The 18,674-nt window shown below is 34.9% G+C and overlaps 1 protein-coding gene across 3 annotated transcripts in view; it reads right to left on the minus strand.

Annotated features, from left to right (window-relative positions):
* Window positions 1-287: 287 nt before the first annotated feature.
* Window positions 288-18,674, minus strand: part of SLC25A36 (solute carrier family 25 member 36) — a 32,752-nt gene continuing 14,365 nt past the window's right edge. For all 3 annotated transcript variants that reach the window (XM_058187474.1, XM_058187472.1, XM_058187473.1), the window contains exons 4-7: window positions 15,515-15,615; window positions 9,644-9,710; window positions 6,404-6,693; window positions 288-4,167 (exon numbers count right to left, since the gene is read on the minus strand). In XM_058187474.1, coding sequence (XP_058043457.1) covers window positions 3,944-4,167; window positions 6,404-6,693; window positions 9,644-9,710; window positions 15,515-15,615 — 682 coding nt within the window. In that variant the 3' untranslated portion in view covers window positions 288-3,943. The remainder of the gene's footprint in view (window positions 4,168-6,403; window positions 6,694-9,643; window positions 9,711-15,514; window positions 15,616-18,674) is intronic.

Consider the following 18,674-nt stretch of genomic DNA (forward strand, 5'->3'; position numbering starts at 1 on the left):
CAAGTTTCAAAGTATATTGTACACATGGAAAAATCCTCATTTTTTAAAGTTTTAAATCCAGTATTTCATTAAAAAAGATATACAGGAATATAACCACACAATTGAGGATTAAATAATCTTCATATTATGTAATTATTTAACCAAATCTTATATGCCTAGAACAAAATGGGTAATTCTATTAGTTCCATCTTATAAATTCAAAGCTGGATGCAAAAATCAAAAAGCCATAAGACTAGTACATGGAAAATGTATAGTCTTTTCTTCAAATTATCAAAAAGATGTAATCCGCTAATTTTTTTGCTAATTTTTTGTTTTTTATTTCAACCCAAGAGTGGGCACTGGGAATCAATATTCCTTTGGTAGGAGCATGATACCGAGGGAGCTTTCTGCAAGTATTCCATGAGATTTCTGGTTCTTCTTTTAATCTTGCCTGAGGTCCGTAATCTGAATTCAGGTTGAAGTTAGGATAGCTCATTAAGGCAACTTTGCTAAAGATCATCAACATTAAACTTAGATTAAGGGAGTGTTTCTCAATCTCAGCAACTTTTAAGATGCAAGGACTTCAGTGCTCAGAGTTCTCTAAACCTCTAATGTTGGTTTGGGAATTCTGGGAGTTGAAGTCCACACATCTTAAAACTGTAGAAGTTGAGAAACGCTGGACTAAAGTAAACAAGTATCCTACAGATTCATGTTTAGCAAGTAATGCGCTAATAAAAATACTACTAGGAATAGGCATGTAAAAAGAAATACGTTACAACTCTCAGTACCTTCTTAAATTAAAGGTATATATTTTTTCTGGGATTCTGTAGTCGCTGCCTTAAGAAGTAAGGAAACTTACTTCTTACTTGAAATTGTTTAAAGAATTGCTGACAAGCACAACATGCATGCCAACACACACATACACTGATATAACTATTTCTTCTTTGAACCTAGATATTCCACCGCTCATGTCATAGCATACATAAAATGGCAGTGACAGTAAAAATGCTTAGGATTAATTTGTTCACTTCATCACAACCCTAATTCTTAATATATCTATCATAATCAAATGCATTTTTCTGAAGGCAGATTATAAAAATTTTACCAAAATAAGTTTTGTTTCAAATTATAATCAAATAGATATGTTAGTGAAAAGAGGCTTTATTCATCAAGCAAAGTCATGTACCTTAAGCAGCTGCATGGTCAGAATGCTGCATGATCATGCAATGAGAGGGATCTACTTGATAATAAGCAATAGAAATGTGGGTTCATAAAGCTGGCGTGCTAGAACAGTTTATGATTTTGAAATATTTATTTTTAAAGACCTTGTCAGAGGAGAATTAATAAGCAATCATGATTTTACCTACATTTTAAGATTACCCCAAAGTTCTCTGATTCATTATCTTTGGGTGATTGTTGTTGGAATGCTATCATATGGTGTTAATGGTGATTGCACAAGGTGGGAGGGAGACTTAGTTATATGAATCTACCTGAGTGTAGAAATAGAAATATATGAAGTTAGTTTTTCTAGAAATTTCTTCATAACAAAGTAATATTACTCAATTTTACCATTTAAGACAGACAGCAAGCATTTGTAGCCTAATGTTTACTACCAATAACATCTTTGTCAGTAATATTTACAAGCAAGAAATTTGTTCAGATGAAAATTTGTCGGGGAATTGCTTCCTTTAATGATAGTTTTCTTCATTCATCTTCAACTATTGATTGTATCTGTCATGTTTATTAAAATAATACAAATAGTCCTCTACTTATGACCATTCATTTAATGATAGTTTGAAGTTACAATGGTGTTGAAAAAAATGACTTATAGTATGTCCTTGAAGTTACAACATCACATCATCCCTGCAAGTCACCCATTCACAATTTGAGCACTTGGTAACAGGCTCACATTTACCAAAGAGGCTGCATCTTACAGTCATGTGATCATGATTTGCAACCCTCTAGCAAGCTTCCAAAAAGTCAGTCAAAGGGAAAAGCCAGATTTCCTTAATAACTACATTGGTTAGCAGTCAAAATTTCAGCCCCAAATGTGGTCGTAAGTCAAGGACTACATGTATAACAAGATCAGTCTAGTTAAAGAAAATTATTTCCTGTTTCAGCAGTATGATGTGTAACAAGAGGTACATTTTAATACAACCATCAAACTAAATATTGCAAGTCTATAGGAAATGCATCTGCTATAGAATAGCCACGGAGAAATTATTTTGACAGTTGGTTATATTCTCAGTATCCCTGCATTATTTTAAAGTAGCCTGCAATAAAATTGTTTTTGAAGAGTTTATAGAAATAAATTTTAAGCCTTCCTCATGCCCCCATGTTTCACTTCTCTGCATTATACAGTAACAAAATATATACAATAATAAAAGGAACTAATCATGATTTAAGCTAGTTGCCATAAATAATCTTTAAGCTATAATTCTATTTAGAAACAACTGACTTAGAAATAAATCTTTCTACATTCTTTGTAACTTCTGAATAGGCAAGAGTAGGATTGCACCATTACAATTATTTTTCTTTAATAAAAAAATTAAATGCACTAATGATACACATTTTTAGAATATTGTCTTTGAACTAAATACCCGCAAAGAAATTCACAAGCTTGTTTCCTGGTATCACTAGCTAAATTTACAAATAAAAAAAATTATTCAATTAGAAAATGGTAATTCATAGGCAGAAAATTTGCCTTGAACAGCAGGGCTGTAGTTAAAAAAATGAATGTAGGATTTTTGTATTAATTATATAACACTAAAATAGGTTACTTGTAATACTGTGAATAGTGTTTGTTAAAGACAACATAGTTACTATATGTTAGTGAAAATCAACTCTGAAATTATAGCAAATGATATTGTGTAAATGTTGAAATAAATTTTAAGGATTATACTTTCTGAGGGGAAAAAACATTCATTTTTCAATTTCTGCACAATGCACCAGAAATTAAGCAAATAATAAAATACAAGGGAATGCTTGAATGCAGAGTATTATTATTTCTTTAGTTAATTCTATTAGCATTTTATTTTGATATGTTCTTGAAGTATAGTGAAGTTTGACATTTAGTTCATGCAGATTTCAGCTCAGGTGAAGTAACTCTTACAAGAATTAAGTTTGCTGAAGTCTGACATAATGCTGAATTATTAAGTTATTTGCCACACTTCAAGGATTGGTTGCTTCTTGGTTCAAAATAACACAATCTAGAAATACTTTTAAGTCCTACTGGGATCCATCAGCAGATGCATGCAGGAGAACAGAAGTAAATCTTACACAGATCTTAACATTCTTCTATTTGTACAGCAAAAAATTAAAATAAGTGGGTTATTAAAATATGCACCTATGGCACACTGAACCCCAGGGTCAGATGTTAAAATTATTAGAATTTTGTTCTTCCTGCCCTGCCCCTATGTATAAACAAATGGATATCACTATGTTTTTAGAGGAATGTAGGAATTTACATTTCCTTCTGAGACCCATTGAGGTAGTAAAATGGGAAGCTTAATGTAAATCTTCACCTTTCATTTTATTTCAATTGCAAAATGGACTTTCAGATACAAGCACGAATCTGCTTTACGCTGACATAGCCTTCAAACTGCTGTAGGAGAACATAATTCTACAACCAGTAATGGATTTACACCTTGCACTAAAACCCGTTACAACCTCCTTGTTCACACCAAGCCCTTGCAGCTCGCTGCATAGAAGTAAAAAAGTTAACATGGTAAGAGGAAATTGCAACTGAAGTATGACATGTTAAATGCAGTCCTTAAGAACAACTTGCAAGAGATACCATATGACAAGCCAGCAGAAGTGTGAAGTGCTTGCCTATCAACATTCTTCCACTTTGTCCATATCTGCATATAGTTGATATATGGGTGATATACCTGGATGATGTAAATATGTATAGCTGCTGTCTATCATTCAGAATGTTTATGGTCCATTGCAAACTTTTGGTCTTTCACTTCCCGATAGTCAGATAGTAGTGCTGCTGTCTATTGAGCAAGTAGACTACCACTTCATAGGTAGTCATCATTATAGCCGTGTTTGGTATTTGTCTTATCAAATGTGTGGCTAGGCCACGATAGAAAGAACTATAGCCTTCTTCTTGCATAAGCAATGACAGCGTCTGGAAAAAGGATCGGTATTTTGTTCCTTCTTCTCGTAGTCTTGTTCGTACAACCTCTGCATTAAAGAAAAAGAAGTCTCATATTTGATACTGTATTTTATATAAAAATCTTCATTTCTAAGCAATATTCATAAGAAATCACTATACAAAGACCAGGGAAACAAATTTCATATGTTTGATTTCATATGTTTGATTCAATCCACATTCAACCTTTATGGACATGAGTATGCTTTAAATTAGTACATACTGCTATCTCTCAAAGAGCAAAGCATATAAAGAAATGGCCAACAGACTAAATTTAAAGCCATTTACATCTTTCTTAGATTGGTTGACATGGTATCCTGCTGCGCCGGTTGGAGGGATTGGGAGTGGGAGGCACCGTTTATCGGTGGTTCTCCTCCTATCTTTCCGACCGGTCGCAGTCGGTGTTGACAGGGGGGCAGAGGTCGGCCCCGAGGCGCCTCACTTGTGGGGTGCCGCAGGGGTCGATTCTCTCGCCCCTTCTGTTCAACATCTACATGAAGCCGCTGGGTGAGATCATCAGTGGGTTCGGTGTGAGGTACCAGCTGTATGCGGATGACACCCAGCTGTACTTTTCCACACCGGACCACCCCAACGAAGCCATCGAAGTGCTGTCCCGGTGTCTGGAGGCCGACGGGTCTGGATGGGGAGAAACAGGCTCAAGCTCAATCCTCCAAGACAGAGTGGCTGTGGATGCCGGCATCCCGGTACAGTCAGCTAAATCCGCGGCTGACCATCGGTGGCGAGTCATTGGCCCCGATGGAGAGGGTGCGCAACAGCGTCCTCCTGGATGAGCGGCTGTCTCTAGAAGATCACTTGACGGCCGCCTCCAGGAGAGCGTTCTACCAGGTTCGCCTGGTGCGCCAGTTGCGCCTTTCTGGACCGGGAGGCCCTATGCACGGTCACCACGCCTCGTGACGCCTCGCCTGGATTACTGCAACGCCTCTACATGGGGCTCCCTTGAAGGGCATCCGGAGGCTGCAGTTAGTCAGAATGCGGCTGCGGGTGATAGATGGAGCCCCATGGCTCCCGTGATAACACCCATCCTGCGCAGGCTGCACTGGCTACCTGTGGCCTTCCGGGTGCGCTTCAAGGTTTTGGTGACCACCTTTAAAGCGCTCCATGGCATAGGGCCGGGTTATTTACGGGACCGCCTACTGCGACCAGATACCTCTCACCGACCCGTGCGCTCTCACAGGGAGGGACTCCTCAGGGTGCCGTCAGCTAGGCAGTGTCTGGCGACGCCCAGGGGAAGGGCCTTCTCTGTGGGGGCTCCCACCCTCTGGAACGAACTCCCCCCAGGACTCCGTCAACTTCCAGATCTTCGGACCTTCCGTCGCGAGCTCAAGACTCATTTATTCATCTGCGCAGGACTGGCTTAGATTTTTTAAATTTAGAGGGGTTTTAAATCGATTTTAATATTTATATTTCTATTTTTAACAATTGGTATTATTAACTATTGGCATTAGAATAAGTCTTTTAATGATTATTTTAATTTGTATATTGATGTTTTTTATATGCCTGTAAACCGCCCTGAGTCCTTTGGGAGATAGGGCGGTATATAAGTTTAAATAATAAATAAATAAATAAATAAATAAACTTCTTTCCTTCATCCAATTATAATATTTTTCTAAGGGATCAGCATATTTTCATCAGATTCTGGGCCAAATTCCATATTCTAGTAGTGATATTAACAGCCTTGAATGACTTGCACTTAAAATAAATCAAGAGTAGGTCAAGTAATAGCTTTAACTATTCTGCCCAGGCTATCTGTTCATCCCGTGAGGTCCTCCTTCAAATGTCCTCTTAAACTTTGATGGATGACTACAAGACAGAGATCATTATCATTTCAGCTACCTCTCTTTGAAATGGTCTTCCCAAGAAATTAAACCTGTTACTTGCCCTGTTTTTTTCAGAACCAGGTAAAGATATTCTTATCCTGGCCATATATATTTAAATGTCTGCACTACGCTAGAATAACAACTTTAAACTGTGTTAGAAGTATCTATCTTGTATGATTTATTAATTGTATTTTATTGTTTTTGGTTTGTAAGGTTCTAGAAATGTCAGGGTGAATATTTTTAGTAATTATGTTTGGCTAGCATTTTCATTGGTTTTACATGTTCTTTAAGAACATGCATGTTCTTAAAGAAACGAACTTGGTCATCATTTAACCCAAATAACTTTAACATAGTCTATGATTTGTTGCAATATATAGACTGTGATGCTATCTTATTTTGTTCACCATCTTTCTAAGCAAATGATCCTTACCATGTGGATAGGCAATAGATGTAGCACAGGTTTTCGAAGTGGCTGCAGCTGCCATCATACTAACAAAATCAGATGCTTTTTTGACAGGCTCATCCTCTTTACCCATTCCAGAAGCAGAATTACATTCCAAGATTTTTTGTTTAATATTCTCATAAATAACAAAATGAATAACAGTCTCTGATATGCCTGCGTAAGAGGCAGACATCCCTCGGTAAAAACCTTTAATTCCATCTGACCGATAAACTTTGCGTACACATTCAAAAGCATTCATCCGTCTTTCTCCACGATTCCTAAAATGGAAAACAAACAAAAATAAAAATTACTTTGGTATCTGAATAGTTTATAACATTCTACCAAGAATCATCATGAGATAGTCTATTCAGCAAAGTGGCTCAAAGCTTGCAAAGTTCTCATATTTGCATATTGTTTCATGCAATCATTTATACATTATCAATGATCAAAGAAAAGATAAAGCCTTTCACCTACATACAAATTGCCTGACTATATTAACCCTGATTAAATTTCAACTAGAACTATATGCCTCAATGTCTTTCAAGACACAGAACAACTGTTTACTGGTAGTCCTTAACTTATGACCATAATGGAACCTGCCAAGATGTTGTAAAATTGATTGGTTATATGACCGATCTGATTTTATGACTTTTCTGCAATGGAAGTTAAGTGAATACTGTGGTCAAACTATTTCAAATCAAAGGTTCTGCTATGGGTATGATTTTACAAAAAAATATAAGTGCCAATTGTTGGCAAAACGTTTGTAAAACTCCATCTTGTGGCCACTGGACACTGCAAGCATTTGTAAATGCAGCAATGTTGCCAAGTGCCCAAAGTTCGGTCATGCTGGCATAGCTTTTCATATTCTCTAATAGAGACACACGTTATGTTAATGTTAATGTTTATTCAATTTCTATACCGCCCTTCTCCTGAAGGACTCAGGGTGGTTTACAGCCAACAATAAATACAAAAATTAAAAACACATTTAAAAGAATAATTTAGATAGGCTGACTATACTAAAAACTATTAAAATCCCCATTAAAACTATTAGGCCAGTCCTGCACGATGGAATAAAAGAGTTTTCAACTCACGCCGGAAGGCCCAGAGGTCAGGGAGTTGGTGTATACCTGGGGGTAGCTCGTTCCAGAGGGCTGGAGCCTCCACAGAGAAGGCCCTCCCCCTGGGAGTCGCCAGTCGACACTGTTTGGCCGATGGCACCCTGAGGAGGCCCTCCCTGTGGGAGCGCACTGGTCAATGGGAGGCCACCGGTAGCAGGAGGCGGTCTGGTAAGTAACCCGGTCCTAAGCCATGGAGCACTTTAAAGGTGAAAACCAACACCTTGAATTGCACCCGGAAGGCAACCGGCAGCCAGTGCAGCCTGCGCAGGATAGGTGTTATATGGGAGCTTCGAGTCGCTCCCTCCCTCAGCGCGGCTGCATTCTGGACCAGCTGGAGCCTCCGGGTACTCTTCAAGGGGAGCCCCATGTAGAGAGCATTGCAATAATCCAGGTGGGAAGTGACAAGGGCATGAGTGACTATGCATAGGGAATCCCGGTCCAAGAAGGGACGTAACTGGCGTATCAGGCGTACCTGATAAAAAGCTCCTCTGGCGACGGCTGTCATATGTTCTTCTAACGACAGCCATGCATCCAGAAGGACACCTAGATTACAAACCTTCTCCGTGGGGGCCAAAGATTCGCCTCCCACAGTCAGTGATGGCCTCAGCTGATTATACCGGGATGCCGGCATCCACAGCCACTCGGTTTTGGCTAGGTTGAGCTGGAGCCTGTTTTTCCCCATCCAGACCCGTACGGCCTCCAGGTACCGGGACATCACTTTGACAGCTTCACTGGGGTGGTTTGGGGTGGAAATGTACAGCTACGTATCGTCAGCGTACAGATGACACCTCACCCCAAAACCACGGATGATCTCACCCACTTCATATAGATGTTGAACAAGAGGGGCGAGAGAACCAACCCCTGCGGCACCCCACACAAGAGGCGCCTTGCGGTCGATCTCTACCCACCTGCCAACACTGTCGGCAATCGGTCGGACAGGAAGGAGGAGAACCACCGGAAAACGGTGCCCCCCACTCCTAACCCCTCCAGCCGTCGCAGCAGGATACCATGGTCGATGGTATCAAAAGCCGCTGAGAGATCTAACAGGACCAGGGCAGAGGAACAATCCCTGTCCCGGGCCCTCCAGAGATCATCAACCAGTGTGACCAACGCCATCTCCGTCAATCAATCAAGACTAGCATTTCAATCTTAGTTCTCTATGTCTGGATTCTGAGAGAAATATGTAAGAAAGGCTTCTTTAAATATGTTCTTTATTCATCAAATTGCCAGTGTTACAAGCTAAAGCCATATGACTGATGCATTTTGGATGATTCTTTCATCTAAAAACCCTTCTTTAAAGTCAACTTATTTATCTGACTTCTTCAAGTCAGTCTTGGCTTCTAGTGGTTGCCTGGAATAGTCCTTGAAGTTTTTGTAGCAAGATGTTTGGAACCAGGACATAGAGGGGCTGACCTAAAGTCACTTAGCTGCTCTAAGGCAAGAGGACAAAAACAGAAAAATTGCTACTTCTGAACCTTCTTTGACTTGCAGACTTAAGATTACTTCTCTCAATGTTTTTTATGCCATTTAGACTGTAAAGAAGCCACTATAACCTGTATTATTGATAGCTTCTATGGTCCAAGTCATTGCCAATCAACAATTGGCTTCAGATTTCTTGATAATTCATGTTCCATAGAATCATAAAATAAAAAAATAAGAACTGAGAATTACCTAAAACAGCATTTCAAGATCTAAAAAAATTATGTTTCTCATTAAAAAGATTAAAACATATCTTAACTCATACAGATGATAGCTCTAGTCCATGTAGTAAAGGCGTGATGACACCCAGTTACATTTTACAGCTTCGGGTATAAGTATTGTAGAGAGTACATGCTAGAATTTCTCTGAAATCTAAAGTAGATACTGAAAACAAATATTTTCAGGCACATGCAATATATGTATGTGTGTTTTTTTTTTAAAACACTGAAGTAAAAAAAAATAGATGTATCAATTGCCAGCAAGTCAACAGGTTCATTTTGAAACAGATGTAGGGCAGTAGTTAACGATGGAACTTTATTGGTTCCTTACATTAACTTTTTACAATGCAATTTTTGACCAATTTTATACATATCGATCTACTTATATTTCAAGAGATTATTGGAGATTTTACCTTGCATCAAGTTGTAATCGTGTCTTTACTAACCAAATTGGATTAGTTACTGTGATGGCAGTAAAACCTAAACAAACAGTTAAAAAAATAAATTATTTTTTCTAACATCATGGCAACAAGATACTAAACTACAACATACACAGCAAGAAGAATATAAACTGACTTGTACTGCTTACTGTAAAAATTCAGAAATAATTATCTACCAACATTTTATTACTAAAAGTCCAAAAGGCCAATAATAGTCTGCATGATTTCAAAAATACATTTGTTATTCAAAAATTATTAACCATAGGTACATATAAAACTCAGCTTGTACCATTCTATTCATATAAATTTCATTTGGCCCCTGTCCTTCAGTTTGAAACAAGGCCAGCTAAATCTAAATATAATCCATAAAAGTAAATTGCAAATAACATTAAACCACATCAATAAATTATTCTCTGTTAATTTACTTTACACATTGAAAATTCAGAGCAGATCATAAAAATATGCTAACTAAACAACTAGACACCTTTATATAAATACTTGAAATATTTGATTAAAATTGAAGTTGGATATCATACAATTTATGCCAGCAACTATTACTTAACAATCAAAGTGGGTCACAAAAATTCTCATACACAGAAAAACAAATTATTAGTTAAAGGAATGTGAATATTTATATACTGTGACCTATTAAGCAGACAAGATAACAACTATTCAAAGTTCCAGTAAGATGATATTGCTGAGACTACTAGATAAAAGTTTATCTCACCCACTGCAGAATCACAAAACACGGAAAGCAGAAGGCTGAAAGGGCAGTTTTTAATAGCTGTTCAGTTACAAGATTAATATAAAATGCAACATTTAAAAGGTGACACAGAAGAGAGAATAAATTTTACTAGATTCTGACCACCCAGTTGTTATTATTCTATTGGAAAGAAATGCACTATTCTTGCTATTACAAATCCTACTTTCTTCCTAAAGAAAATGGATATAAGGATCTTAAGAGTCAGTATTTGGCTTATCTTTTTAAAGATTTTGCGCACATTCTAAACCAGAGAATGTAGAAACTTGATTTACTAATGTCATATGTAGAGCTTCTAGATAATTTCTACAGTTGCTCACAGCATAAAAATTATACTTAAACAACAGCACAATCCTATATATGTCTATTCAGAAGGAAGTCCCATTCAATGGTGTTAGTATTATTTATAAAATTACAGCCTTAAAAAGTGTAAATAAAATTTAATTTTATTAATTTTTAAATTAATCTATTTTTAAAAAAATCCAAATTTTTTAATTTCAATGGTTGTTTTCAGTGTAAGCATTTTAATTATTTTCTCATTCTACAAGTTATAATTTCTACAAAGCTTATTATTTCACCTCTTTCATGAGTCTTTCCTTTAAAAAGTTTGAAGCTCCACTGTACTTTTTATTCCCATTTGAGCTCTAAATTGACTTGGATGTTTCTACACAACAAACAAAATTATTTTCTTGCTATTAAGCTTAAACATTAGATTCTAATTTTACAATAATTACTGCTATCTTGGGAAATACAACATAAAACAGCATAATATACTTTAAGCTTAAATTTTATTTCACAATAAAAAGATATTATCTGAAGCTATGCTCTCTACTTGTATAGCTTTAATATTGACATATAAGATTAACTCTTTTTGTCACTGGATGAAATCGTTGGGTTTCAATATTATAAACATGGCTTTTTTACATAGTCTATTTGTACCCCAAACAAAATCCTTTCCTTATGTGCAGAAGTGATTTTAAATCATTTAAAAATAAAACATATATGTAGAATCACAAGTTTAATCTATGGTTTGAGACTAAATCCTATAAATCCTAGCAAAAAAGTTCCCAGATAAAACTTACTTCTGAGCAGATATGCATAGGACTGTACTGTAAACTTATTTAATTCTGAAACCTATTGGCTGAAAACTCTGACTACAGCAAACAGCAAGTACACACATGAGAAGATTTTTAGAGGAAAAATACCCCATGTTTCAATTAAAACATCTCAAGATCCCAGGACTAATTTGTGCTGACTTTCTTTGTGAGACAAACTGGATTGATAAATCAGTATGAACACAAGTAATGATAAACTGTTTTTAAAGGAAAAAAAGGCTCTGATCAATTAATTCAATTAACTGCAATGTTATCAGGTGCAGTTGTGAATGACTACTTTGAAATTTACAGTGAAATTTCTGTGTAAATTCTGCATATTAAAAAGAGAGTCTATTAAACAAACTAGGTTAATTTTATAGCAGTTGATTAAAAGGTTTTCCACCTCTCCCCAAACTCAATGAAAGAAACAGCTGAGTGAACAATATATGCAACTGGAATTCAGAAATAAAGATTCCCCTTAGGCTGTTTCTTTAAGAGTGGTTACAAACCCAAACTCTGGTTCTTACGCTACAGGCTGCAAGAGATGCTCAGTTCAGTACTCACGAGGTTTAAGTTAGTCCATATTTCTGCAGGAAGTGACCTGCGGATGGGGAACATGAGATGACACGATCTCACTCTTTCACGGGAGAAATGTACAGTAAATGCCTAAAATAGACACAGGCTTTTCTGTATCATAACAACAAGCAGTGACCTCATCAGATACATGTGACAAAACTGAATCCCATTGGAAGGGTTTGTGACTTAATAAAAGGTGAGATCTAATTTTTAAAAGTTTAGAACAGTAAAAAATAAAAAAGAATACAGGCCACAAATATTTTAAAAAAAGGATTTTGTAAAATGCACTGAGTACTGAAATTTTTGCCATCTGCAGCAATTTAACCATTTTATATCATAAAATACTTACCTATAAACTTTAAAGAAACACAAAATATTGCTTTGGCTTTGTTTTAAAAATAATTTAAAATGCTAACCTTGTCATCATTAATAATATAATGCTGAGATAAACGTCACCTTGAATATGAAGTCATCCTTGAACTTTGTTACTACAGATCAAGCTGGTTTTGAGCTTTATTAGAAGCATTAACAAAGTGGGGGGGGATGAGAAAATCATAGTCCAGCTATTTATCTCTTCTTTTCAAAACAAATGTTTAAACAGATGTTTATATCAGAAAGCAGATTTATTGTGATTTTTTTAAAATTGAAAACTGTAAATTCTGTTGCTGCTATAAAATATATCAAGAAGATGATTAGTGAGAAAAGCCAATGAATTACAAAACTAAACAGTTCTTCGTGATATAATATTTTTCTGTTTCATATTAGAATATTAGAATAAGAGGAATATCTTCCAGAAAACAAAAACTTTAAAGTATACATTTTGTATTTATGGCCAATACTACCTGGCAAAACCTAAGCCAGTGGTTTTTTTAAATAATTAGCACAGAACTGTATTACACAACAGCTGTAATATCATATCCAACAAATTATTGATCAGGAATATAAAAACTTTTAGTGGAATAGGCATTCAAGTGATAATGCTGTTCCTGTTACCCCTCCACAGAAAATGGGGTACAGCTGTACTAGGGTGGCAGAATGTCATCTGTACTTAGTATCTATCTGTATCTGGCAGTGTTATAGTTTTGCTGCTTAGATAGAACAGTATAAAAACAAGACGAGTCATATTTAGCAATATTACAGTGCTTCATCTAGTTTCTGTAATGGGATCAGAATAAATGTTCAAGGTTTTTCTGGATTTGTAACACCACACTTTCCTGAATAGTGAATGTACATTAGTCTATTTTGCTCACCAAGAATGCACTGATATCCATGACAAAATGTCTAACAAAATATTTTTTATTGGATAACAAAATATTAAGACATACTAGCTACTAAACATGTAATATTTAGGCTTTGATAAATGTATTTAGCTTTTGTAAAAATTATTACCTGTATGATTTAATACATTAAAGAATATTTTTTTAAAAAAACAATTAAAAATTATCAAAAAAATAATGGTAGAGAAAGTTAAGAAAGAATTCATACTATGTGAAAGATTTTAAAATATATTTGTATGCAGAAAGTCTAATATGGTATTAATATGGTATCTTAACACAATAAGTAAGCATTTTAAAAAGCAAAAATGACAAGGTTAGCATTTTTCTCATATGCTGTTTGTATTATTTATGAGACAATACAGCCAAAATTATATGTCAGTAGTTTTATATGTATTTAAGAATTTTTCAAATGGGATTTGTAACATCCTAAAACTATGCTAGTTCAAAGGGAAAGTAGCTACCTTCAAAGCCAATATGCACAGGACATTCTTTTTTCACCAACCATGTAGTTTAGGTATATAACTGCAAAGCTGAATGTTATTTCCAGTCAATTTTTTGTAAGCACATGAACAAGATAATTTCATGTAATAAGAACAGAATCACAGAAATTCAAAAGAGGTAGCTTTTTATATTAAACGTAGAACAAAGCGTATTTGTCTCAAAGTGACAGCTATGAAAAACTAAGTAATTAAAGAAATAGATCTAAAACAGAATTTTCATATAAATAATTCAAATCATAATATCAAAAATACTGCTGGATAGGCAAACTGGATTTGCATGTAGATATGAAATTTGCCAACAAATCAGTTTTCTACATATTCTGGGCAAATATGCATATTGACAACCAGGTAATTAATCTTTAGTCTAATTCCAAACAACTATTAATGTGTAATACACAGGTCATTTTCTGTTAAAAAAAAGATTACTAATCCATTTTCATCTTCTGCTCTTTTCTTTGTCAAGAGAAATTTAATTTCTTTTTAACTTCTGGGAAAAAAAGAAGACAGATAACAGTCTCTAAATCAATGTACAATTTTAAATGAATCCTCAATTGCACTGTTGACCCTTCCCTCCCATTCCCCATGGATTTCTTTAAAAACCTGTATACAAACAGATACTTAAAATTTAAACTTCTATCTCTAGAATAATAAAACAGAAGATTGACTATGCTTATTAATTATATGGACATTTTTGTCTCCCAAACATGCCAGGATTCTGATGCAGAACATATTGTGCAAGCCATTAATTGAAACATTTATTCTAAAATAGCACAATCTTACGTTTTCTCATCACATGCCTCAGAGATCATATGGGGCTTACCACCAGATAACTGTTACAGAATTGCAGCTCCATGAATTCTATTATTAATTCTGAATAAACATGTAAATAATGGAGTATATTTTTTTCCTAAGAAGCTCGTTCTCATATCCTACCCACCACCCACCACCAAAAGGGGAAAAAAAATATGCTTGTTTTCTTGCTTCCTTCTTATGAAGGCAATGATACAAGCTGGTGTACAAAGAAGATATTGCAGGTGACTTATCAGAGGAAGAAGTCTGCAATAGAAAATCTCAATGAAGAGATTCATTTTTCTCAATGAAGAGAAAAAAAGAGAGGCTCCTTTATTCCACATAAAATTTGCTTAGCTTGACAGGACTATGCACTGATCAAGATTCAAAGGGAAATGGTGCACTGGAGCATACTTAAGTGAGCACATGTATCTGTAGGCACCTCTTAAAAGCGTATGTATATTTCCCTGTAATTAGGCAGCTACTGTTTTGTAATCCTAGGAAAAATACAGCTTCTTTAAAGAGTTAATGGAAATGTAATGCTCCTGCATGCTACAAATCACCTTTTCCCTTACTCCAAATCACTGCATAATCCTACAAACTATGCCCACATGATTCACTAACTTGGAGTTATGAAGAAAATAAAAAGTTTTCTAACTCAATCTTCTATTAATGCTTGTAGAAGGCATTCATACACAATCAGTAGATTTTTATATACAGTATTTTAGTCACTGTATTTTCATTATATTCTAAACTATTTCCATTACTTCTTTAGGGTTCATTTATTATTGCAGCCATTCCATTAATAGCCTTTCAATAGTTTAAAGCAAGAATTCAAAAATCCTTACCTGCCACGCCAGCTGAGGTCATATGTACTTGAGTAGAATCTGGCTCAAATATGTTATTCATAATTTCTTTGGACTTGGAGTAAGTTGCAAAATATAGCGCTCTAAAAGTAGAAGAAAAACAGCTAACCACAACATAGTTCTGCTTTAGACCAATATTAATAGTTGCAGTAAGAAACAATATTCCACAGTAGTGTGTCTCAGGTGAAGTGTGTGGAAGTGCAGTTTCGTGATCACCATCTCAGCTCGTGTGAGTGAATTGGCGAGACTCACCACTTCAGTTTCACCTCTTCACATGCACAGTGCTTCCCACTTCCATTCCTGCCTCCCGAAGTGCTCTCTGCCTGTCAGCTGGTTTGTGAGAATAGATCAGTGGCAGAAAACTGGTTCATCAATGCAGGCAAGTGATAATATAAATGCTCATGAACACTCAAATTCAAGTAATTAAGAAATTTCCACTGTAGTTAAATTATGGAAGTTCAAATATATTCAGCTAAGTGGAACTATGTCTGATAAAAGCAATTCAAAAAGAAAAGAGTAATAAGAGATTTAAGCAACAAAAAATGGGAATATACTGAGCAGATATCCCTAGACCTAATATTCAGAGATTTCTACTGAATAGCATTATTTAGCAAATTGTATTTAGATGTTTTATTATATGACATATGATAATAAAATAATTCATAATACATAACATGCTTGGTTTTAAAAGGCCTCTAAAATCAATGATATGGGAGAGCACATATGTATGTGGCTATAATAATTATTTTATAGCATTAATTTCCATGTAGACAAACTGTAAGGGATGTGTAACTGGATGGCCCTTGCATTTTCTGAATGTTTCTTTAAGTTTGAGAAATGCTACTCTAAGCTTTCAATATTTAAAAAATGAAATATATGGTTACACTACTAAAGTATTAAAACTTGAATGCTTAGTATTCCACTATGTCCAATAGTTAGGTATATTACTATAACAATACTGAATATTTAATGATATTATTTTAACAGATAGACTTTTAAAATCAACTTAATAATCAGGAATAAATCAAATTATTATTTTGCCATAACATCTTTGTAGTTAGGTGGTTTGGAAAATGCTATTCACAGGGGTTAGGATGTGAATAAATTAATTCACACATCAGAACATTAAGTTAATGCCATTAGCTCTGCAAACATGTTGCCTTTCACAAAATGTGATAAAGTGGTTTTTTTACGTGATGTAGTTAGCAACAGGGAATTTGAAATCAATGGTGTATACTATATATGTTATAAAACAGGCCTCATTATGTCTTACTCAAATAGAGGAGTGCTGTTAAAGCTACTCAGCAATGTTTAAACAAAACATAAATGTATTTGTCCGAAGTTGATGACTTGAAAAGGATTAGAATTTATTCATAACCCCAAGAATACATAAGCAAATGGACAAGCATAATACAAAAATTTGGAGAAAGTCCACAATTATGTTTTTACTCATAGGTGAGAGAATCATACAAATTAGATAACATATTCTTCAGGCTAATTTCCATTTCTCTCCAACTTTCTGATTTCTATTTTTGATATTCTATTCAAGTGTTTTTGTATATTCCTTATGTTTGCTTAAAGGATTATATAAAGGATTATTTTTGCCTACTTATTCTCCAGTACAATGAATAATGAATTATATAAACCAACTGTTTATTAGAAAATTTAATTAATAAGTCATATGCCTTATTTCTGGTTAGGTTTATATTTCTTTTAAAATTTACTCACAGATGATAATAGTCAAAATCACAACTTTAATCCTGTACTGAAATCTTTATTAAACATATACACACAATGAGAGGACATGGTGAAGTTAAATCTCTCAAGTTATATAATTTTTATTAATGTGATTGTAGTTTGCGATACTACAAAACTAAGCAGTCCTTCATAGAATTATGAGAACCTTAAGTACAACCATATCCATAACAAGACTATAATAATAATAATAATAATAATAATAATAATAATAATAATAATAATAATAATAATAATAATAATAATATAAAAAAATAATATTATTTGTATCCAATGCAAGCATCTAAAAGGAATCATGTTGAATCAACTCTTGGTGTCTAAAAGCTTTGAGACAAGTGGATAAGTTGCAAATTGGACTTGCCTGGGTGATTCAAGTCTCTTATTTCCTGCAAACAATGACAGAACTTAACTCAGAGGATAATTCATTTTAGCATACCCTACTATGGATCCAAAACTTGGCAGGCAGCCATATGACTCATTCACAGAATTGTTGTTTTTTGGCATGCTTCCTCCTCTGCCATTACAAACTATTTCTTTTTCACAGTTCATTTCACACATTCATCTTCTATAGAGGGATAATGAACTTAATATCTACACAAATCCTATATTGACTATCACTCTGTAAGTCTGACCTTATTTTGTACAATGTGAATTACAGGGAACTGATATTCTGATTACATGGATCAAAATTTTACTAAAATTGTCCTAAATAAAATGGCATGTATCTATTTTACTAAGCAATGTAAAATTAAAATTAACTGAATATATAGATATTAACGTATATATCTCAGTTATATAGTTGTAAGACTGAATGACATTTGTTTACAGAAAATTTCAATTACCAAATTAGAAAAAAAAATACAATAGCAGGTATTAACTAGGCTTAATAGCAGTGACTGTGAGAGGGATCTTGGAGTCTTAGTGGACAATCAGCTAAATATGAGCCAGCAGTGTGCAACGGCAGCTAAAAAAGCCAACACAATCCTAAATTGCATTAACAAAGGAATACAATTAAGATCAAGTGAGCTACTAATACCACTCTATAAAGCCCTAGTAAGACACCTAGAGTACTGCATTCAGTTTTGGTCACCAGACTATAAAAAAGAAGTTGAGACTCTAGAAAAAGTGCAGAGGAGAGCAACCAGGATGATTAGGGGACTGGAGAATAAAACATATGAAGAATGGTTACATGAACTGAGCATGGCTAGTCTAGTAAAGAGAAGGACCAGGGGAGACATGATAGCCATCTTCCAATACTTGAGGGGCTGCCACAGAGAAGAGAGGGTCAAGCTGTTTTCCAAAGCACCTGAAGGCCAGACAAGGTATAATGGATGGAAACTGACCAAGGAGAGATTCAACCTAGAAATGAGGAGGAATTTTATGACAG

Source organism: Ahaetulla prasina, chromosome 6, assembly GCF_028640845.1.
Source record: "Ahaetulla prasina isolate Xishuangbanna chromosome 6, ASM2864084v1, whole genome shotgun sequence".
Classification (NCBI taxonomy): domain Eukaryota; kingdom Metazoa; phylum Chordata; class Lepidosauria; order Squamata; family Colubridae; genus Ahaetulla; species Ahaetulla prasina.